At 39.0% G+C, this 24,020-nt stretch overlaps 1 protein-coding gene across 3 annotated transcripts in view; it reads left to right on the top strand.

Moving 5' to 3' along the window:
- The window catches only part of sipa1l1 (signal-induced proliferation-associated 1 like 1), an 87,042-nt gene extending 80,393 nt beyond the window's left edge, over positions 1–6,649 (top strand). For 2 of the 3 annotated variants that reach the window (XM_028439325.1, XM_028439326.1), the window contains 4 exons: positions 304–474; positions 552–663; positions 787–865; positions 3,090–6,649. In XM_028439325.1, the coding sequence (XP_028295126.1) occupies positions 304–474; positions 552–663; positions 787–865; positions 3,090–3,233 (506 nt within the window). In that variant the 3' untranslated portion in view covers positions 3,234–6,649. The remainder of the gene's footprint in view (positions 1–303; positions 475–551; positions 664–786; positions 866–3,089) is intronic. The other variant, XM_028439324.1, reaches the window with a different exon arrangement.
- Positions 6,650–24,020: the final 17,371 nt, after the last annotated feature.

Below are 24,020 nucleotides of genomic sequence, written 5' to 3'. Positions count from 1 at the left end.
GATCTGTTTTTTTTGTGTATTTTACTGTCATTTTGTGTATTTTTGTGTGTTTACTTTTGGGGCCGCCAGTCGCATTTTTGCACTAGACACTACAAAAAACTGTCGATGTGGCGTCCCTCCCCATTATGTTTACTGTGAACTTGGTCATACATTTAATTTCAAATGGCAATAAAAAGTCTTAAGTCTTGAATTTAATTTGACTAAAACTGTAGGAACCCTGAGTAATCCATGCACTTTTTTTTTACTCAAACACATTTGTGTCTGTGTTGAGATTTTATGTTCTGTCCAAATTCTCTCTCAAAGGTGATCTCTCTGCGTCGGACACATCCCTGGTGGATTTGGTGGAGCGTCACCGTGGACCTCTCCCCCAGGAGCTGATGCCTCTCCCCTTGTCCAATAGGGACAGTCCTCTGGGGTGGACGCACCTGGTGGACGTGGCCAACACTTTTGAGAACGACAGAACCACACATTACGGTCAGTTTCTCCTCATTAGGGTCAGATGAAGTTGTGGTGGATGTGCCCAGGCTTTACGTTGGTGTTTTTCTCTGCAGTTCAGAGAAGTTACATGTTTGGTGACCCAGGTCATCGAAGCAGTGGGGCCTCCAGTCCTCAGCAGCCACACATAGAGCTGCAGCCCGCCCCCATGTCACGGCCCTCATCGAGGTATTTCACTTCGGTTTAAAATAGGTTTTTTAAATAAGAGCAAATAAAAAAATGTATTGATGATGAATGTAACATGACTTGCTTGGAATCAAATGACTGAGATTTGTCTTTTCTTCCTCACAGTGAGGGCCACATAGGTCTGGAGAGGAAGGTGACAAAACTGGAGGCTGTGGTGAAAATGCTGCAGGACGACCTAAAGAAGGCGAGTCACATCCCTTTCAGACTTTTACATTGTAGCAAATCAGCTTGAGTTTTTTTTAGAACTTATTTTTTATTTTCAAAGTAGACAACTGGTACATTTTCAAACACAATTCTCCAACTTACTACATTTTCTTACAGCTATATGCATATTGTGTTGTGATAGTAACAATCAGATTCTGACAATGGCGGATCTGAATGCATTTCAGCCACAAATACATTACTTTAACAAACTGATTCTATTCATAAAGGCAACCAGGTAAAGATAAATCAATGAAAGAAACAACAAAAGGGACAAAAACTAAACAAGAACCAGATTAATGAGATTGACAAGATTGGTTTGGAGTGAGTGGAGTAATATATGGGTGGGTTCTGATCATTTTATTGTATGAGTATGATCAGCCTGACTTTTAAACCCCTGCTTTGTAATTCTACATTTCCCAAAAGACCATTCAAATGCAACTCCCGTGTTGCCAGATCCATAAACATAAACCCACATGCATATTCCCATGTGAACACACAACTTATCCACAATTAGATATAGTTTTCCCCAATGGAAATAAGCAAATATGCGGCACAACTTTTTTTTTTCATCACTTACATATGAAGTAATACTTAAAGGTGCTCAGGACGATAGCTAGCACTGATATAGACATAGTTTAGGCCTCGTAGATCAATAAATCTAAGGTATTTCACTCGATAAATGGGACAATTTACTCACAAAGGTTGAAATTGCTCAAAAGTTTGTTATCCAATCCATCATAAACAAGGCAAGGCAAAAGTATTTGTATAGCGCATTTCATACACAAGGCAATTCAATATGCTTTACATTATTAAAAAGTGCAACAGAAAACATTCAACATTGAAAAAAATCAATATGAACATTAAAATCAGCAGCCCTCTCAATCATACGCAGCAGAGAAAAGGATTTAAAAATGTTCACATTGGATGTTGACTTCAACTCTGCTGGCAGTTTGTTCCACTTCTTTGCAGCATAACAACTAAAAGCAATGTCGCCTGCGTCACCATGCTTGCTGTGAACTCTGGGCTCCACAAGGCAATTTAGTGTGCTTTACATGATTAAAAAGTGCATCAGAAAACATTTAACAGTTCAAAAATCGAAAATCAGCAGCAAAAACATTAAAATCAAGTCATGTGACTTGAACTTCAGAAAAGTTGTGTGCATAGCATTGTGGGATTTGGAGTCACGTCGAGGCCATTTTTGTTCTGTTTTGTTGATCATTTATCACAGGGGTGCTCAACCTTTTTTGGCTCGTGAGCTACTTTTACCATGGACACCTCTTTGCGATGTACTTTTTTTGGGGGGTTATACTTGTAAATAATCTGATTTTAATATTTCAACAATTACAATTATTAAATATTTGTATAATATGAAAATATAATAATAATATTGAAGCAGTAACACTTAAAAACTGAGTTTGAATGAAATGTAACTAAAGTCAATACAAATATTTTCAAGATAAAGTTTTACAGAGTAAAATGGAGCATTTCCAATTCATCATGGTAAAACCAAAACTCTGTGAAAGTGTGATGGTTGGCAGTTTGTTTAACTTACAGTTCTGTTATAGCAGAATTAAATGCACATTATATCAATCCACAAATCAAATATTTGCACTGAATCAGAACACACAAATGCCTTGTCTGCATTAACCCAAATCTTGTGAGTTCTCTGAGAGGCTGATGTTGACACAACAGAGAAGTAAAGTCAGTAATAGGAGTGATTGACTACTATGGCTTATTAACGTGTTATAGGGCATGTGAGTGTGCAGGGAATGAAACCACAATAAAAACCACATTTAGCGTTTCAGTATCTGTAGCTCACTTTGTTAAAAGAACTTCCATGGCTTCCACACATGGAGGTTGTCTGATGATGCTGGTGTGACCATTCAGGCCGCTGTGACCATGAGCGTCTGTGAGCTAGAGTAGGGTCTTCTTCTACTTATCATTAGAGGCTGTAAATAAACAAATTAGTGCGCTAGCGCCCCCTAAAATTGAGGTTATAAGCTGAATTGTTAGGTTTAATTTTTGGTAAACATGACTGTGCTGTTCTCGTTCATTTTTGAAGTCTTCTGGCCGACAAGCACGATCGACACAAAATGCGCTCGATTGCGATCGACTGGTAGATCGCGATCGATGCGTTGGGCACCCCTGGTTTATCACATGTAAACCTGCGATGTGTTGAATAACTCCATCTGGGTTTGTCACAGGAGCGTGAGGAGAAGCTGCGTCTCCAGGCTCAGATCAAACGGCTGTGGGAAGACAACCAGAGGCTGCAGGAGGAGTCACAGACCTCCGCCGCCAAGCTGAAGAAGTTCACAGAGTGGGTCTTCAACACCATTGACATGAACTGACCTCCAGCTACACATTCAACCACACCTCCCACATCGTCCACACAGCACGTCGGCATTAACAGATGGAGCAGGAAGCACAGATTGGAGTCAGAACCTGATTTAATGCTTCTATGGAGGAACATCATCAGTATTCATCACCAAGCTCTGACCTCTGCTCTCATGATAAGTTATTGGATTCTTCTAAGGAAACCCATCCACCATGATCATGGTTTCAGGAACTGGATTTCTCTTTCAGAACATTTGCTTTTTTGAGTTTCTGCATTTATTTCAGCTTCTTTTTGATTCAATTTTTCCAACCATGCTCATCTGCTTCTAATTGGACAAATCAAACCTGTGTGCCAAATTCATCAAGCCACAAGTGACTGAAAAGGAGAAAGTCCTATTACATTATCACACAGCCTGCCAGGTACGCATTAACCTCCACAGAGCCAGCTGTCATACAGTCTCATATCACATAATGAATCTGAGTCTTCACTGACAGAGGAAGCTGGAGATGTTTTCAAGGAGGGTTTTTTTTCCCCCGTGTAATTGGCATGAAGAAGTTTTCTTCCCTCCTTCATTCCTGTGGGAATTTCAAACCTCATCCACTGACTTGGAGCTGCAGAAAGCAAAGACTACGGATTGTACAGTTTTCTTTTTATTCTTCCTCTCTGTTAAATCATATCCGGATGGCAGCATTATTAGTTCTCTGCAGCACAAACCACAACCTAGCAGAGGAGTACTGTATGTTTAAAAGCCATTGGCCAGTGGTGCCAAAAACCAGGACCGATCTCTAGTGCTTTAGTCCACGCCCAGTTATATGTGTCTTAAAAGCAATAGGACGAAGTCAGGGTTTCAGTGCTTCTCTCTTGGAGGAAGCTTGAAATGGTGGAAAATATATTGATGGAACTTAATACGTAACCAAGTCAGCTCTCGCTTTCAGCCTTTTCCTCGGCACATGACGGGAGCGAAGGACAGCGAAGACTCCAAATCTCACTGTTTGGAATACACAAAGCCAGCTCCAAAGGAAGGACAAACATTTTCGTGGACGAGCGCCGTTTCTCCGCTCTGCTTAATTTATTTTCCCTGTATTATAATTCCAATAATTAAGTTGTTCTATTTGTTAGTGTTAAGTTCCTCAAGACAAACAGTCACTACCTATATTATTTAAATGGTTTTCTTTCTTAGGTCTGGTTTTAAAGCCTGAATATATGCTTTTTATTCTGTATTATGTTGCTTCGTAGTGCCCGAGCCTGCTGTTGTGTTGCTTACAGTGCCCTCTAGTGGTGACCAGTGGAAATGTTTTGATTTGTAAAATGTGCTGTCAGTCTCTAACTCTCTCTCTCTCTCGTATTTGACCATCAGCTTTCCAGCAGTAAGACAGTCAGACAGACACACGCGGGACAGGATGAGTAAACTGAAGCCAGCTCAGATAGACAATCAAAGGTTGATGTTTGATAACCAAGTAAAGAGTGCTTGTGTATGTGTGTTTCTGCATACATTTCTACATTTGTAGTTCTCCTCAGGTTCAGTTTCTGTCCGATTCTTAGATTTGGAATTTAAATAACCTCGCTATGTTTGATCTAGAGTAGTTGTTGCACAAGTTTGTGTGAGTGTGTGTGAGTGAAGTGCAGTTTAAACGTACATCAGTCTATCCAGTTGTGCCTACAGTCACTTATTTTGGTCAGACAGAGCAGGGTCGTGCCTTTGAAACACCACCTGGGGATCGGATTAGATAAAAGGGAAAATCTCTTTTTCATCCTGATAGATAAACACACACACACACGTCACGCTAGAACACACAAACACACACTCATGACATGACACATTTAGTATGTTCAAACACAGTAATGACTGGATTCTCCTGCACAATTATTTTTTTCCAAACACGATCAGGTGAGTTCGCTCTGATGTGAGTGTGTGTGAAGTGTGTGGAAATGTGTCAGTGTGTGCGTGTGCATGCCTGTGCATTGCATTACATGCATATCAATCAGTTTTTGTAGGAGAAATTGGAAGCACAAAGCTTCTCTTATCACTGCCAGGTGTTTGATACGCCACGTGGTGTTTTTAGCTCACTTGTCCAAAAATGTAGTTGCATCAAAAGTGAGTCTTAAATTTCTGACTGTACAGATGGAAAGTCCATCCACTGTAATCCAGGGGTAGATACTTCCTGATTCTAGGTGCAACTTTGGGAGAAATTGTTTTGAAATTCAATAGTAAATCAGGTCAAACCCATGACTGGACTCTCCGTATATATCTAAATTTAACTTCCGTTTCCAGCCTTCCAAAATGCTCCCATAATCAGGAACGAGCAGCCCAGTGGATATATTGGATACAGAAAAAAATCTAAAACCACAAATCAGCACCTGATGTGAATGTAAAGAATAATTATTTTTTAAAAAGTAGGACAAAAAGCTACTTTTTTTTTTCGTATCCAATCATCTCTTGTGCAGTTATACAGTGAGACGAGGAACATCTCGGTCAAAATCTCGGTTCTGTTTTAAGAATCACGCCAATCTGTTTAAGCATCAGTTTCTCCTGTTACTGATTTAGGTTTTAAAAGATGTAAAAAGAAATCTCTAGTGACTCCGACGACGTGAAAAGAAGAAAGAAAAGTTTATTCCTGTGAAGTCTTACCTGGAAACGGTTTGCCATGAACGTTGAGTTCCCAAACGCCTGTATTCTAATTGAAGGCAATGTCTTCATATAGATGGAAAAGTGCTTTAGAGTCGCGTCAGGTCAAACAACAAAGTGTGCAGTGTAGATGTTTTGCTCGCATCTCTAAAGTTGTACATCGTTGGTTGGATCCAAATGTGGACTCTCTCTCTCTCTCTATATATATATATATATATATATATAGTACAGTATAGTGATGACACACGGAAGCCGGTCCAGGTATTTTACGGAACAAATGGCTTTTTTGTTTCCTCTCTTCCTCCTGTTTTTCTGTTTGCTTGACTGAAGGATAGTGGAAATGTGAATGTTCAGATGATGAAGTGTTGAATTTTTGTTCCCAAATCTTTGTGTTTATTTGCACAGTGTTCTCTATAAAGGATTGTGTTTACAGGTTTCAGATGTAAGACGGGCTGAGTCCATCCGTTCCCAAGCAGGTTTTGGTTCCTGAGTCCAGAAAGCTGTTTGAATTCAACAAAGAGTCAGGAATAGGCTGCTGATGTGGGTTTTCAGTTGGTGTTACTAACAAAGCAAAGTCAGAGGTAGGAGGCACAGCCTTTGCAGCTCATTGATTTGGTTTCCTGCAGCTGAAGTAAAGTTCATAAAGCTGGAAAGAACACGCAGTCTTAGGAGGAAAAAAAAAACTGTTTACATCCCAGATTCATTGTCTTTGTAAACTGTAAAGGTATCAAACCAACATTTGCAGTGATTACATTATTAGAGTTTCTGAAATAAATGAATAAATGCTGTATTTACTTCTGCCACTGTTGATCTCTTCTTTTTTTCTTCTAATTTCTATCTTCACAAAAAGCGATTATTGCTTTCTGAATGACCCAAATGGAAAGAATGGCTCCCATTGCTGTCAGAGGGGAAATAGATTCTATCTTTTCTGCAGAGCTTCACTCTGATTGCATCTTACAGCGAGTACCCAGAGGGCATCGGGCTGGGATCTGACCCTGGGCTGCCTCGGGCTCCTGTTGTTCCACATCACGCTGATTGCTTTTTAACTGCTCACAGCTTCACACCCTAAAACCACATCGACCAATCAGGTTTTTCTTTGTTAGCGTCAGAAACCAGATTTTTATTCTTCACGGCAGAGTAACATCAGTGGAGCATTGTAACAGCATTAATGAAGGTAATTAAACACACTGGCTTAATGTTGGATCTCGGCTTTTCATTTACAGGAGTCAATGAAATAATTTAATATACAGTGCTTATACACTGTAATTCTCTATTCATATGTGCATTTAAAGAAGTTTGAATGAAAAGGAGATGCTTACTATGAATTTAGATTCAGGTGTGTTGAAGCAGCTCTGCAGAAAGCCTGACAATGAAATATCAGGAGGACATCTAAACATGCAGGACAGGAGCTCTCCAGGACTGCACTTTTTTAACCACCATCAACCAGGGTTGTGGTCAATTACATTTTTCAGTTACAATTACGATTACAGTGACCAGCATTTTTTCCAATTACAATTGTTTTTTTTAATCCTCAGAAAGTTACAATTACGTTCTCAATTACTAAAGTTCAATTACAAGTAATCACAATAACTGACCCTGATATAAATAATCTAATAAAAGTTCACTTGTGTTAGTTTTCTGTTATAACATTTCCTAAATCAACTGTAAAATACACCAAAAACAAAGATATATCATCTAATTTCTTTCCTATGTATTGGTTATTTTGTTAGGCTTCCTAATCAATGAAAATATAGGTTTTAATATTTATGGTGTCTGAGCCTTTCTTTTTCTGTCGGTATATATACACCTCAATTTATTTATTTTTTTTTAAATGGCAAAATGTGAGAAAGTTTAATATAAAATCTATTTTAATAATTAACTACGTGTGTGTATAACTTTATATAGAACTGTGACATGGTTCCCCACTTTTGTGTAAAATTATAACTGACAATTTTAACAGAATTTAAATGACAATTACAAAGTCACTTATTTAAACTCAATTACAATTTAATCAAGATTACGACAGCAACAGATTTTAAAAATTGCAATTATAATTCATACATAATTGTAATTAATTACCAATTACGCAACTACAATTATTATTGTCCCCCAAACCTGCCATCAACTGCTGAGCTAAAGGTATAAGCCAACAACTTACGTAAGTGGATGTGCAGCAAAAGCACCTGCTAACATCCTTTAGTGTCATCGGGGTTGGGGTCATATATAATTTGAATCGTGTAATTGATAATTAATTACAATTATTGCGTAATAATTGTAATTTAAGGAATCTGTTGCTGTCTTAATCGTAATTAAATTATAATTGATAATATAGATAGATAATTCACTTTGTAATTGTATTTGCCATGAAAATTCTATAAAAATTGCCAATTATAATTTAACTCAAACCTGGGGAACCATGTTACAGTTCTATATAAAGTTCTACACATATGTAGTGAATTATTAAAATAGGTTTTATATTAAACTTTCTCACATTTTGCCATTATATAAAAAAAACTGAGACTCATATTTTCATTGATTAAGAAGCCTAACAAGGTAATTAATAGATAGGAAAGAAATTAGATATTAGATGTTTGTTTTTAGTGTATTTTACAGATGATTTAGGACCAGTTATCATAAGAGATGCTAAAAGAAGAGGAAGGTGAACTTTTATGGGGTTATTTATTTCAGACTCAGTTATTGTGCCTAATTTTAATTGAACAATTGAGAATGTAATTGTAATTGACATTCTGAGGATAAAAAAATAATTGTAATGTCATTGTTCTTGGAAAAAAAGGTCTATTTTAATCATAATTGAACATGTACAGTAATTGTAACTGCAAAATGTAATTGACCCCAACCCTGGTTGGTATTAATATTCCATCCATTCATCTTTAAATATAGTTTGACACCTAAAAACATTATTTTACACAGATGGCTCTGATTTTATGGCGGATGCATTTCAGAAAATGAGAAGAATTTCCTTCTTGTAAACATGAAGCATAGTGAATGATGATACATATTCTCTCATACACATGGATAGTAGATGGACTGGTCACTCTTTCACCTTTGTGTCTGTGCAGAGATGCTCAGGGCTGTTTCAGGCCAACGCAGCTGCTGCAGTGTCGGTGCGGAGGAGGGAGAGGAGGATGAGCTTTTTTTGCGGAGGAGGTCGGATTAGTCATGAGTCGTGCAGGTGGAAAATGTGGGGGCTGAATCACTCTGGTTTTCCTTTCAAGTGTGGGTGCTCCAAACCAAGGCCTGGGGAGAGATATCCTCCAACCTGCTGTGTTTACTTCACCTGATGCAGCTGGTTTACAAATGAAAGGGCTCGGCCATTGTGCAGATTCACACATCTACAGAGAGTGGAGAGAAGAAACCCCTCGGTGTAAATTTAAAAGCTCTTGAAAAAGATTTCAATGGCTTTCACTGCGTCAGACTAAACTTCTGTAACGGTTTGAAATCCCAATTAAAAAGAAAGTTCCAAATCAAAGCCACCAGAATACCTAACATCATCAAAACACTGGAGTTCACTGCAGTTCAACCTGTTAAACAAAGACTACCCAGAAGTCCATGAAATAATCATAAGCTACAGTATTATCGCTCCACAGGACTGCCCTTACAGCCTTTTCTGCACTTCATGTTTCAAGGTGTAAAATGGGCCTGAATCATTGAAAATGATCAGTGACGTGCCATGAGCACTAGGGTTGGGTAGGCAGGGCGTTGCAAATCAAGACCACCAATGTCGACACCAATGACAGTTTCATATGTTTCTGCTGGCAAGTGTTATTGTAACAAAATCAACATCCTAATACACCATTAAAGAAACAAACAATTATTCAATATAGAAATACTCTCCCAACAAGATATACGTATCTCGTGACACGGCAGCGCATCTGTTGTTTGTGTTGGAAGCACAAAAACATGGAGAAAATGACGGCAACAACAACAACTCAGAACAGCCTTAGTGAGGAGCATCCACAACGCCCAATCCTACCATTCACTGTAGAAAGTATGAACAATTTTCTGACCTTACCTTTGCTGAAGGTCTGGTAGCTCAGGTGTTGGTCTCTCATCTTTTAAAATCTGTTGTTTTTCCTCAACAGAAAGTTTCTTTATCGTCTGTAGTGTTATCCTGCACCACTAGCTAGAGAATGTCTATCAATTCACTAATGCACAAGGTACAGTACGTATAGCATTTAGCGTAGCACGGTTATGTCCAAAGGCAGCGTAGAGAGCTGCCTTTTTACGGAAAGGATTTGCGCATGCTCAAACACAAAAACACTATGTCGGTGGGGGCCTTGGGGTTGGGGGTTGGGGGCGGTGACGGAGTGCGCCGGCTCCTCGGCTTCTAGGTGCTTTCTCGGGTGTGTATGTGGGGGGCGGTGGCTGCCTCTCGGCTTGGTGTCTTGGGCTCGTCTGGGGGGCTGCTCGGCCGAGGGGGGGTTGCCTGGGCTCGCTGGCCCCCGCATTTTCTGCTTTTCTGGCTGTGTCCTCGAGTCAGGGGCAGCACTTGGGTTTTACAGTGGCAGTTTCTTGCACATACATCGGTCTACGATGCACAAGCATGCCTTGGACTGTGGGATAAAACTTGTAGTGGGCTTAACTTTAGACACGTTGATTCCAAATACCTGTTTCAGGTATTACCACTCACTCCTCCCCTCTGCCCACAGCCACCACCATTATAGTTAAACCTCACGCCTACAACTTCACATCTCACTTTACAGTAATCACCTCCTCCCCACCTTCCATTTCTCTACCTTGAATCGCTCCTCCCTGCTCTCTCCTGCTCTTCTCTATGAAAATAATAATACTGGACCTTTAAGTTAAAAGATGAAGTAGTTAAAGGTCAAAGTAGAAACTAAATTATTTGCATTTCCTGAAGAAAATGCAAGTGAGGATGTAGGTGCCGACCCGCATCGCTGAACAGTGCCTGAAGGAATGCAAAACATATTTGTAAAAAATCTGTTAAATGATGGGCTGAAGTGTTAAAAGTTGAAAAAAGAATTAAATGATGAATGGTTAAATGTTGAGCAAAAGGTTTAGGGTTAAATGTTAAAGTTGGGAAAAAGTTTTAAAAAGCTGAAGAAAGTTGAACAAAACTGAAGGAAGTTGGAAAAAATTGAATTGGCTGAAACAATGTAAAATAAGTTGAATAAATCAAGTATATTCTCAAAACATTGTTTAAAGATTAAAAAAAGTTGAAGGAAAAGCAAAAAGTAGAAACATTTTACAAGTATAACCAGAAAAGCCAATGAGAACCCCACCAATTAACAGTAGAAGTATTGAAAACCCCAGTATAAACAATAGTACTAAAACCCAGTAAGGAAAGTAGAACCAGTATAACCATCAAAAACCAGTAAAAGACCCAGTATAGGCTGTGCAACCATGTGTTTATGCTGCTTCACTGGTAGGAACTGTAATCAAGCTGCAACCATGGCAACTGGTGTAATGGCTAAAAATGTTGCATTGAGTAACTAGAAAAGTATATTTAGTACTTTTTTTTTCTTTTGCTTTGCAACATATACAAGACAGAAGACAATGTGATAAACTGACAGCATAAATCCAGAAAACAACATTAATAATTTCTTACAGTACAGTAAACACTGTGTGCGTGTGCGCGTGCGCGTGTGCGTGTGAGAAACAGGGGGAAGGAATGAAGAGAGGAAACATTTATAAAAATAATAATGAAATAAGATATAATAATAATAATAATAATAATAATAATAATAATAAAACAGGAAAGAAAAAAAATATAATAATATAAATCTACATTGACTCAGCTAGCAGCTCCGGCACTCAAAAAGGCTGAGGAGCCCAACCCAGCAGACACGAGGGGGCCATGGCAACCACCTCGCCCCCTCCTCTCCTTTTCTTATGCCATTTATTTTTTCCCCCTGTCCAGGTCTCTTTTAAGGCACTGAGCCCATATAGGAGATGACCAATCCAGAGCTGCTAGAGTTCTATGTGGGGGGCAGCTTCCAGAAGCTACTGAGAGGGAGCCTACCCTCCACCTTTATGGTTGAAAAGAGAATGGAAATAAATAGTAGCAAAAAAGAATGAAAAAATAAATAAAATAAAAAATAAACTAATATTCATAATAATAAACAAACATAATGATACAAATAATAAACAAACATAATGATACAAATAATAAACACTTATAAACAGTTTTTCTCATCACTATACCCTTCTTCATCCCCTCCCCCTCTATGGTCTAAGTGATGTCATGTTGTTATAATGTAAATATAAATAGGATATAAAAAATAAAATAAGAAATACAGTTTACATAATACAATATATAATAGATATGTATATAATATCTATGATACAATAACGAAATACATAAAACAGCAGCTGACATAATCATGCAAAGATGCAAATATATAATAAGTTGCATAAATATTACATATAAGAAAGGGCAATGGTAGTATGAATATAAATCATATATAATGAAGACAATACAGTAAAAATTATGTGGTAACCATAGAGGTGAAAAATAAATAGACAAAATAATATATGAGTTAATTGATTATGTAAATCAGTTTCTGGTTTGATATCAGGGATAAGGTTCTCAGGAAACTACAGAGCTGTTAGTTCATGTTTGTAGAACATTGAGTTTTGATTAATGGGTGGTGAGTGTTCCAGTGAGATGTGTTCTATGAGTAAGTTTTTCCAGTGTGTGATGTTTGTATTTTTCTTTGATTTCCAGTTACTGAGTATGGTTTTCTTGCCGATAGTCAGGGCTGTGAGGAGTCGTTTGTTTGATTTCTTCAAGTTTGTTGTTGATGTGTCGCCAAGTAAACAGAGTGAGGGGGTCATGGGGATGTGGCATTCCATTAGAGAGGAGAGTGATTTAGTGACCTCGTTCTAGGACCGTTGAACCGGTGGGCAGTGTCAGAAGGTGTAAATATAGGTGTCTGGGGTGTTCAGGGTGCAGTTATTACAGATTTCTTAGGTGAATCCCATTTTAAACATTTTCTGCCCAGTGAGGCGTGTTCGGTGAAGAATCTTGTACTGTATTAGTTGTAGGTTTGCATTTTTTGACATGGAGTAGATGTTTTGGATGATGTGATTTTAATTATTTTTTTTTATAGCTGTTATATTAATGAATTGTGAAGGTGGATGTGAGAGATGGAGGTCTAAGTCTGCAGTGTTATATTTGGCATTAATTGATGATTTGATTTGGAGATATTCCAGGTATTGATTGCTCCTGATGCCACACTCCTGCACCATGTGGGAAAATGAAACTAGTTTATTATTTAAAAAGATGTGTTTCAAATGTGTGATGCCTTTGTCTGACCATGTGTGGAAGTGAAGTGGTTTTTTGTTGCTTAGAAAGTCAGGGTTGTCACACATGGGTGTGAGTTTGCATTGTGCTGCAGTGGAATCAGTGATTTTCCACCAGGCTGTCAGAGCTGTTGATATTGTGATCATTTTAAAACATGGGTGGTGTTTAATTGATTGGCTGATAAATGGTAAAATTGCAATTGGAATATTGTCACATGCTGTTTGTTCAATGTCTAGCAATATTATATCTAACTCTTCAGGGTAGATCCATTTAAATATGTACAGTTATTGATTAGCAATGAAGTAATGATGGAAGTTTGGTGCTGAAAGTCCTCCCTGTGTCTTGGGTTTCTGTAGGGTTGTTAGTTTGATTATTGGTGTTTTATCTTTCCAGTTATATTTATTGATAATGGAATTTAGAGATTTGAACAAGGAAAGGGTGGGTTTGGATGGAATCATTTTAAAGAGATAATTTATTGTGGGTAAAATGGTCATTTTTATATTCACTATCCTCCCAATTAAAGAGAGTGGTGAATTCATCCAACGGAGAAGAGTGTCTGTTATTGTTTTGAGTAATGGGGTGTAGTTGAGGGTGAACAACTCTGACAGCCTGGAGGAAACATGAATACCTAAAATGTGATATAACCAGTGCATAAAGGAATGGGTGGAGTGTGGGTTGTTACATTCCAGCTGTCTTTGTGGCGTGGGAGGATAGCGGAATTGTGCCAGTTTATGGAGTAGTTTGAGATTTTTGAATATGTTCTTATTGTTTTAGTTGTTTCTTATAGTAATAAGTGTGGTTTTTAAAAAAAGAAGTATGTCGTCGGCATATAAACTGATTTTATGATGGTAGTTTGGTGTTTTTAATTCCATGGATATTTGTGTTTTGTCGGATGGCAGCAGCTGCAGGTTCTATGAAGATGGTGAATAGTGAGAGAGAGAGTGGGCATCCTGGCCTCGTCCCCCTGTGCAGTGTGAATGGTTGTGATGTTAGTCCATTTGTGGTAACAGTGGCTGAAGGTGCAGTGTGGAGAATATTAACCCAATTAATAAAAGATTCCCCAAAGCCAAACTTTTGCATTGTGGAGATGAGAAATGACCAGTTAACTTTATTGAATGCTTTTTCGGCATTCAGGGTGATGATGATAGATCGATTTAGTTGTTGTGATGAATGTTCCATTGGGTTAAAGAGTCTCCAAGTGTTGGAGGAGTGCCTTTTATGAAGCTGTTCTGATCAGGGTGGAATATGTGTTAGATTATTTTTTTTTCTGCTGACAAGCTTTATGGTGATGCTGATTTCATTTTCCAGCAGGACTTGTCACCTGCTCACACTGCCAAAGGTACCAAAGCTGGTGCAGTGACCATGGTGTTACTATGCTTGATCTATGGGCTATTGTCAAAAGGAAGGTGAGAGACACTAGACCCAACAATGCAGATGACCTGAATGCTGCTATCAAAGCAACCTGTGCTTCCTGAGCAGCGCCACAGGTTGATCACCTCCTTGCCACCTCCTTCTTCTTGCTTCTCTCGACGAGGACAGTCGCACTCTCTGCTTCTCCCTCCCTTCCATTCTTATGTCTCTCCCTGCTGCTGCTTTGTCTGGTCTTGTGAGCCTAACTTCTGTAACTCATCCAAAACCGGAATAATGGAATTAATAAATTGGTCTCTCAGTGCTATTGATCAGATTTTTTCGACGAAAAGAACCGGGGGTGGTGAACCCACATATCCAAGCGGGACGTTTGCGGCTGGATATGCACTTGACCATTGGAATAAGTGGCGAGTTGTGTGTCTGTCCATCCTTTCCGTGGAAGACGTGGAGGAGATCTACATAATTGGAATAGTATGATAGTAGGCATGCTGCTGATCGGAGCTGGTGGCTTCCTAATCTATCGAAAAGTCCGTACTACGCTGGCGACTGTTTTGGAAAAGTTGCCAGTGATTTCTGAAGGATGCAGGGCTCTGAACACTCAGACTCATGTGTTGGTCGATATCAAAAGCAAGTTGCTTATGGATCGTCTACCCGTTATGGATAACAACTGGGAGAATTTGGAGGCCCGGCTTGGAAGTAATAGTTAGGCCACTCATTGGGTTACAGCAGAGAGACCCAGGACAGAAGGCTATTGAAAATTGACATAACCTGTATCAAAACACATTGCTTATCTTCCTTTTGGCTCCCCAGCTAGCCAAGGCTAAAGTCAGGGTTGTCTCAACTCTTATCACCAGGAAGTTTCTGCAGACGGCGGCTCTTACGCCCACTCCCTCCCCCCGCTCCTTCCCTACATTCCCACCTGGAACTGTTGATGCTGAACTTTTCCACACGTCATCTGGTTGTCAGTAACGCAGCTACAGGTCTTCAACTTCAAATGCCTCGTTGGCCATCTTTCCCCACCTCCCATCCGCAGCTGCATGGAGGCGTGGTTGCAGCGCCCATTGGCAGCACGCCCATGTCCCCAAACGGCTGGAATCCTGCTGTTCTTCCCACCTGACCCCCTCCCCCAGCCCACCTCCCACCCAACCCTTCCCACATACCTTGTCTCGAGTTGTTTGACTGTGTCATGCTTACATTTATGTTTGCGGAGGCGTTTTTTTTTTCCTGGTTTCACACTGCTTTCTCTGTAGGGAAATCAGTTTCAAAATGGCAGTTTTTTCCAGTCACCCCTCCTCTCCTCCTGTTGTTGATCCCTTTTTCACCTAAATATGTGGGATGTGCGCAAATGGCTGCTCCGGTGTGTTGATGTGTATTGTTTTACAGAAACTACCAAGTCAAATCCCCCGTATTGTTCTAAACTGTACCTGGTCAATAAAGCTGATTCTGATTCTGATTCTGATTAGTGTAGTCAATCATGCAAAAGGAGGCCCAACCAAGTATTGAGTGCATAGAAATGAAAATACTTTTCAGAAGCCTTACATTTTTGTTTAAAATATCCTTTTTTTAATTGATATCATGCAATCTTCTAATTTTCCGAGACACAAAATTTTGGGTTTTCATTATCTACTGTATAAGCCACAATCATCAGACATAAAGGCTTAAAATATTTTACTCTGTCATGAGCCTATGTCATATATGAGTTTGACTTTCTGAAATGAGTGACCAAAAATATTAAACTTTTTCATGATAATCTCATTTTTTTAAATGTACCTGTGTGTGTGTGTGTGTGTGTGCATGCACGTGCGTGCGTGCGTGCGTGTGTGTATACGTGTGGTTGAACGACTTCATAAGTTTAAAGGTCGACTTTATGTGCATACTAGTTGAGTCGACGTCCACTAGTTGATGACGTCACCAAGAGCTGAAGCCAAGCCGAGTGCCGCCGTTGTGCCAAAATCTGACATGAAAAAACCCTGCGGCTTTTCGGTGGACATTTACTCCCACTTACACATGTTTGTAATTTGTCTCCAGTCTGCATTTACTTTACCCACCGGAGCATCATGTTTAAGAAGGTGTAAATAGCTCCTTTATAGCTACAAAGAGGTTTACGCAGTTGACGTAGCACTCTTCTTCTCTACCGCCGAGAAGCTGCAGCGGTCACAGATTTTGGCATGCTTGATGTTGTGCTGCCTTGCCGTGCACGGGGAGTAGGACCCTCGTTTGCTGCGTTGCGCTGCCATCTTGGGCAAAAGTCCGGTACTGTGACTAGTCGACGTCACGTGGACAGAGTCACGAGACAACACTAAAGTCGAGAGAGAGAGAGAGAGAGAGAGAGAGAGAGCCAAAAATATAACAACAGGCACAAAAGAGGTGTTTGTACATATCAAAAAACATTTAACAAAGTCTTTTGGAGAATCCAGGTGAAAAGGGAGACGATAGGGCAATACTGTATATTAGAATTTATGGATGATTATAGTAACAGTTTGTCAGTGTCCATTTAATAGTAAAAAAGAGAGTACAGTATGTGAGAGAGCATGGGGGTTAGAAGAGCTTGGTATAAATGTCCATCTATGTACAGTATGTATGAGTTTATTAATGGGGATGACAACTTTTTTTCCTTGTTGAATCATGAGTTTGCGAATGGGGTGAAGTTGTTTACGGCAGAGCCGTATTGTCAGGTGTTGTCTGGGCTGTCCGGGGATATTTTACAAATTAATGAAATTGTCCGGGTTTCCCAGGGACTTCAAACTCATCTCGCGGGATGCGTTAATTTAAAGAAAGTTTCTATTTGTACGTTTGCCGTACGGACAACCCCCGGTGCAATTGGTACGGTTACCGAAGTACAAGTACGTATTAAATGATCTATATGCCATAATTGTAATTAATTATCAATTGCACAATTACAATTATAGGTTAATTTATTTTTTAACTTTACAGACAACAATATTTGGTTTACCTCCATTACATTACTGTGCAGTGGATTAAATCATTTATTATAGAAAAGCATAATAAGAAAACATCTGTTTTTCATACTCTGACAATAATTTAGTTTATTACATAAACAGAAATAAAATAAATTAAAACTAATTCAAATGTAAATTAAAGGAAACAGTAATTGATATGATATTTCCTCATCAATCTTTATTTAGTATATATACAGTAATAATAATTAGAAGTTTGTTAATAAGAACACTTTATCTAACAACACAATTAGCATGACAGTTAATATTTCTGTATCAGATAATGAAAACAAATACACAAATATTACTAAATAAATGTAATTGCTTTCGCACTCACCTAAACATTAATCCTTCGCTTTTAATAAAGTTTGATATTTATATTCCAGTTCATTCTTCTTCTTTTCTCTGGGTTGATTTATCAAATGCCTGTAGGGGTTTTTACACTGTACGTCTGGGTGGAGGTCCTGAGGCAAACCTGAGGTAAACCTTTGTTCCCTCTGGCAATGAGACGTCATAGACAACACACAGGAATGCACATGAATATATTTGCACTATTGGGTTTTTTTTCCATCTATCTTTCAATCTAGGAAATCATGTTTTTGTTTGTTTGTAATCATTTTAACTGTCATACACACACATTGTAGCAAATTGTGGAGCCAGATTTGAATCAACCAATTGCCTACATTTTATTTTTACCTCTGCCAAAGAGAAAATAGTTTCACTGCCATTTATTTAGTTTCATGTTTATCTATTTGTAAGTCTTCTAGCAGAATTACATCAAAACAATCCAAAGATAGACTTTACACCATAGAAGGGTCCATTACATTTTAGAAGGGATGCGGATCAATATACTGATTCTGGATCAGTTTTGAACAATTGAAAAATCCCTATCTCTCATCATTTGCAAAATTTCAAAAATTCACATCTTGGTTTGTCATGAATCAAAAGATCTTCATGAAATTTGACTCTTATGTCTTTGTTGGTTAATCCAGTTTAATCCAGATTGGATAGGTGAGTTAACCTAGCAAGAGCCAGATTGATGTGTATCCCTCTCTCTAACTGGACTTCTCCACATCAATCTGGGTCCATGTCAGGTGAATCCTTTCGGAACCAGGGAAGGACATGAACAGAATGCTTGAAGCTGATTGGGCGAAGCGCCTGTCCACCATGATTTGTTTTAGCCAATCACATGGGAGAGACGCTGCTATGGCTACAACAACAACAAGGCTCCGCTGGTGAAAACATACATCTTTACCATCCAAAAATGCACAAAGCACCTCTCGCTGTTGCTCTTTCAAACAGAAAATGCTGGATTCTTCTAAAACTGAGTTTATAGCAGCTTCCACACGTTCATCCTCCTGCGTTGACATCTTTCTGTTTTGATTCGGAGCTATGCTAATAGTGGTAGCCCAGCTGGTTCCTCTCCCCGCAACTGTGCCTGTGCCAGTTTTGCTTCGGCGCTTCTGCCTTTGTCACACCTGGATATCTTGCCCTAAACCACAACACTGCCTCATGATTGGTTCAAACCGGTTTGGTTCGCTTACAAATGGTAAGGGCTGGAGCAGCACAAGATGGATTCTGGTGTTTGTGAACACCAGGAGAATCCATCTTGCAGCCAAGGTTAGGTGTAAGTGCCGTGTGAAAGATTGTTGTTTACACTTATATATATCATATTAAAAAAGGAAAGAGTTCATGATCAATATTCCAACATTCTATCCATATGCAGCACCCCTTTTTGGCTAGTTTAGATCACGTGATAGGTCAGTCATTGGCCAGTTTAGGTCATGTGACTAAGACTAAGACTAAACCTTAGAACCCTAACCCTAAAAATGGTTGCGATATTGGGTTATAACCTAACCCTAGGCCTAAAACTAACCCTAACCCTACTGTAAGAAGCTACATACATGTACTTCGGTAACCGTACCAATAGCACCGGGGGTTGTCCGTACGGCAACCATACAAATAGACACTTTCTTAATTGTTAATTGTTGCTAAAAAGTTTAATTGGCTTTAACTTGTAATAGTAACTCGTGGAAGAAACACATGTTGGAGCATCTATAAGCTTACACTACTGACGTGTCTTCAAGTTCACCCTGTGGAGCATCTTAAAGTTTCTCTTTTCATGGCAAGCAGCCAACGAGGTACTTATTTCATGTTTCAGTTTGTGCGCCTCTATTTTGTAGTGTGATTTGTGTAATGGGGCGACCGTGGATCAGTGGTAGAGTGGGTCATCCAATAACCCAAGGGTTGGGGGTTCGAATCCTGCTCTAGCCAAGTCATTGTTGTTGTGTTCCTGGGCAATGCACTTTACCCACATTGCCTAGTATGAATGTGGTGTGTGAGTGAGTGTCGCACTATGGCAGCCTCGTTTCTGTCAGTCTGTGACTGTATGATTGTGTAGTGTTGAGCTGATGTTAAATGCTGTGTTTGTGTTCTGCAGAGCAGGAACTTGCTGAAAATCAGTTTTTATTGAGCCAGGCCTGATTTAATTTTAAATCTTTACTGCTTAATAAATAAAATGAAATTAAATGAAATGAGGGCAGCTTTGGCTACAATAGTAGCTTACCACCACTGTGTGTGGAGTGAAAGTATAAAGCACATCAATGTAAAGCGCTATATAAAATGTTTTTACATTATATTACATTATTATTATTATTATTATTATTATTATTATGTGCTCATTCTCTTGTGATTTTATGTATGTGTTAGTTTTCACAGCGTGCTAAGACAGAGGAGGAGAATAAACGTTTGTGTGAGAAAACAACCTGTCTGTGATGTCGTGGAAGGAGCTACATAAGGATGGCACATTTCATCTCAATTTTTTGAAAAAAAAAAAAAAATGGGTGCCCATACATTTGGACCTACTGTATTGTTATTAATGGTAAGAGATCTTTCTTCCAAGCCTTTAAAGTGTGAATGATCATGGTTCCATGATCAGGATCACTGTTCCAGATAACGGCCAATATCTGGCAAAGAGGATGTTTGTGCTCTGAGTGCTCTTGTTGTATTTCATTTTGTAACCTTTGCTATTCTTTGACCTTTGATGAGTGGATTTAGAAGCCATATAATACAGTATTAAATAAAAATGTGAAAAAACATCAATAATAGATTTGATTTCTGTGCAGATTAATGTCACAGACTAAGTCAAGTAAAGGATCTGTCAGATGTGGAGGAAAAGCTGCACAGTTAGATGGATAAAGCATGTCGTTAGAGGTCATGAATGATTCATCTTTTTAGGTTCTGCAAAGAGTGAGGACATACATCCAAGCTCATCTGCAGCTCTGAAGAAAACTATCTTCGTTCTCCAGGATGAGATCATAATCCAGAGTGTTTGTATTTGATTGTTTATTATTGTTAATCAAAGTCTGTGGGTGTGATGGGGCCCTGCATGGACTGGTGAATTACTGGAGGGCTGCTCCAGTCCAATCCTGGAGAGCTGCTGTCCTGCAGTTTTAGATGCTAACCTGGTCTACAACAGCTAATTGTAAATCTTAGGCTTGTTATAACAGGCTTTCTGTAGAACTGTATGATGACCGCGTCATAGATTCAGGAGCAGGGAGGCATCTAAAACATGTGTGAGATGGAGAAGATCAGCATGCAACCCAAAACCCTACTTTCCACACAAAATGCATCTACTATGGCGTTTTACTTTGAAAGGCTTCATTAAAGCTAAAAGTCCAATGCTTGGGTTTACTGGATTCCTTCTATCGTCATCCCAAACAACTGTTAGGTTGATTGCAGATTCTAAATTGGCCGTAGGAGTAAAAATGTCTAAATGGTTTTAGACCAGTAGTCTTAGTGTGCATTCCACCTTCTAAACCAGGGGTCACCAACCTTTCTCAAACTTACGTTACATACTTCATACTGAATAGTCCGAAGGGCTACTGGTTTGAAAAGCACTTCCTAAATACCAAATGTTCATGGTTTTGCTTTAATTAGAGGGGGAGGTAACAGTAACTTAAATTTAAACATGCAATACTTTATTTCTTCTAATTTATGCAATTGTTTCATTTTCATTACATTTCATAGAAAATTATTATCTTCCTATTTTTATAGCTACTAAAAACAACTTTTAACTAATTGTATAGCATAATATCATTGTACAATGTAACAAATATGTCATATTTTACAAAAATCCACCTTGCATCTTTAAAAATATATCCTATATAAGTAACTGATTAATGGTGAATAGGTGTACCTTAATATAAAGTGTTACCTTTATGAATCATATTATGTATACAGTAACCGCTATCTATTTATTTAATACTAACACTTTATCACAGGCGGCAGTATTTAACTTCACTAAGTACATCTGTCATATGTATTTATCTCTGTGAGTTTGAATCCTGGAAAGTAAATCTTTATTTAGATGGAGCTCATTGGTGACTAGAGGTCCCGGGGGCACATCACAGGGCTACCAGGTGATTGCCTTGCTCTAAATGAATACATCAATGTGCAAAAGTAAAGATACAGCATAGATATGCAGATACAAATAGTTTCAAGAGTTGGCTAAACGAGTGGAGAATTTCAAGTATCTCAGGATCTTGTTCACGAGGGTGGGATGGAGCGGGAGATGGACGAGCAGATCGAAGCGAACTGGTCCATTGTGGTGAAGAGAGAGCGAAGCCTGAGGGCGAAACTCTGTTTACTGCTTGATCTACGTTCCAACTCTTACCAATCAGGAACTTTGGGTAAGAACAAGTAACAAGTAATCAGCTGAAATGAGTTTTCTCTGCAGGATGGCAGGGTTCAGCCTTAGAGATGGGGGAGGAGCTTGGTCAGAGATGCTGCTCCTCCAAATCGAGGAGCCAGCTGAGGGGTTCCGGCATCTAGCAAGGATGCCTCCTGGACCCTGCCCCAGGAAGGTGTGCTGGTCATGTCTAGAGGAGGAGCTTGTGAGAGAACAGTCTGGGCTTCTCTACTGAGGATCTTGTCCCCACGACCTGGATCTGGATAAGTAGTGAACAAGCATTTCAAAGTAAAATAAATACATCATTCAACAAGTCATTTTGAAATGTCCTCCTAGATTTTGCTTCTTATTTTGATTTCACTAATTCTGTTCTTATGTTTTTTGAGCATCAGGTATTTGCAGGTCACTTAGGCACCATAGATTGTCAAGCAAAACAAAACAAACAAACAAACAAAAAAACCCAGTGTGCGTCCAAAGTTAACATATCAGTTTATCTCTATGAGATTATTCAGTTTGTAACTGGTACACATCCATATCCCTCCACACACTTTGATTGATTCCATATCTAATAGGTTTTAAACTTAACAGCTGAGACTGAAAACCAGACTTAGCTCTGCAGCTTCAAGCAAAAGGAAAATGTGGGGCATCCCTCATTAAATCAGCTGTCGCACACACAAACGGATGCACTGACTCCAGTGGGATCTGCTTCTCCTGTTTACAGTCGCTCAATAATTCAATTGGTCCAGAGCAAAGGCTTTGGTTTCCATCCATGACACAACATTCGTGTGTTTCATGCCTGTGTGTCTGTGTGTGTGAACAGAGTAGTCCATTAGTAGCTATGATGTTTTTGATGACAGTTTGCTTGTAAGTGCTTGTATTGATTTGCAAGATAACGGAAGTCCATTTTGCCATTTGCACATTGAAAACAGTGGACAAGGCAAAAAAAGAGGAAAAAGAAGGAAACGTCTGTTTCATGATGCGGTCCGTCCCTCTCAACTCTCTGTGCCAATAATTGCTCATTGAATTAGGCCAGCAAATATTTTTAGTCTGCGACACTTACAGTGAGAGGCCACCAACAGAATGACTGGACACACAAGGTCTGCTGCTATGGATGGAGTCAGATTGTTCTGCACGCACAAAATAACTTCCTCCCACTACAACACAGACCCAGTTTCCTCATCCAGTCCTTCGTTGCATCTTTAATGTTCACTGAGTCTTTGATGTGGCTCAGTGTTTGTCCAAAGATGACTTGGAGATGCAGTAATTGCTCAGAACTGGTTCAAGATGAGAAGCTGGGAGAGAAAGCAGTAAGTGTAGGAGTCTTTTATTTAAAAAAAATAAATAAAATAGGTAAAAATAGCAAATTCTGGAACAACACAGCATTATTCTGCTGTGTTCAAAAGACAAAACCACTAAAACATCACCAGCTGAGATGCCATCACTTCTATGTGTCCATGTAGTAATTACTGACTGATCCAATCTGTAGTAACGTCAATGTGAACTGAGACCAAAAACACACGCACTAAGAGAGAAAAATACTATTGTCAGCAACACACAAAATGACAACAAAGACATACTAAATTAGAGTTAAATACACAAGATCACTACAAAATACACAAAAATAACAGAGAAGCATACAAAACAACATAAGAAAAAAACAGAATGAAAGAAAATAATTTAAATAGTACCAACAACACATAAAAACTACAACAAAAACAGACAAAATGAAACAAAAACACACAAAATGTTGATAGAAATTATCTCGATTAGAACAGGAACTGAAAAGTTAGCACGCACCTTTTTAGGATGCTTCTGCTAGGAGAGAGAAGGGAGGGGGAGGGGTCTTGGGGGGGATTGTTCGTTCGGAGTTC

This window comes from Gouania willdenowi, chromosome 24 (assembly GCF_900634775.1).
Source record: "Gouania willdenowi chromosome 24, fGouWil2.1, whole genome shotgun sequence".
Taxonomy (NCBI): Eukaryota; Metazoa; Chordata; class Actinopteri; order Blenniiformes; family Gobiesocidae; genus Gouania; species Gouania willdenowi.
This window is presented reverse-complemented; position numbering and strand designations above follow the sequence as displayed.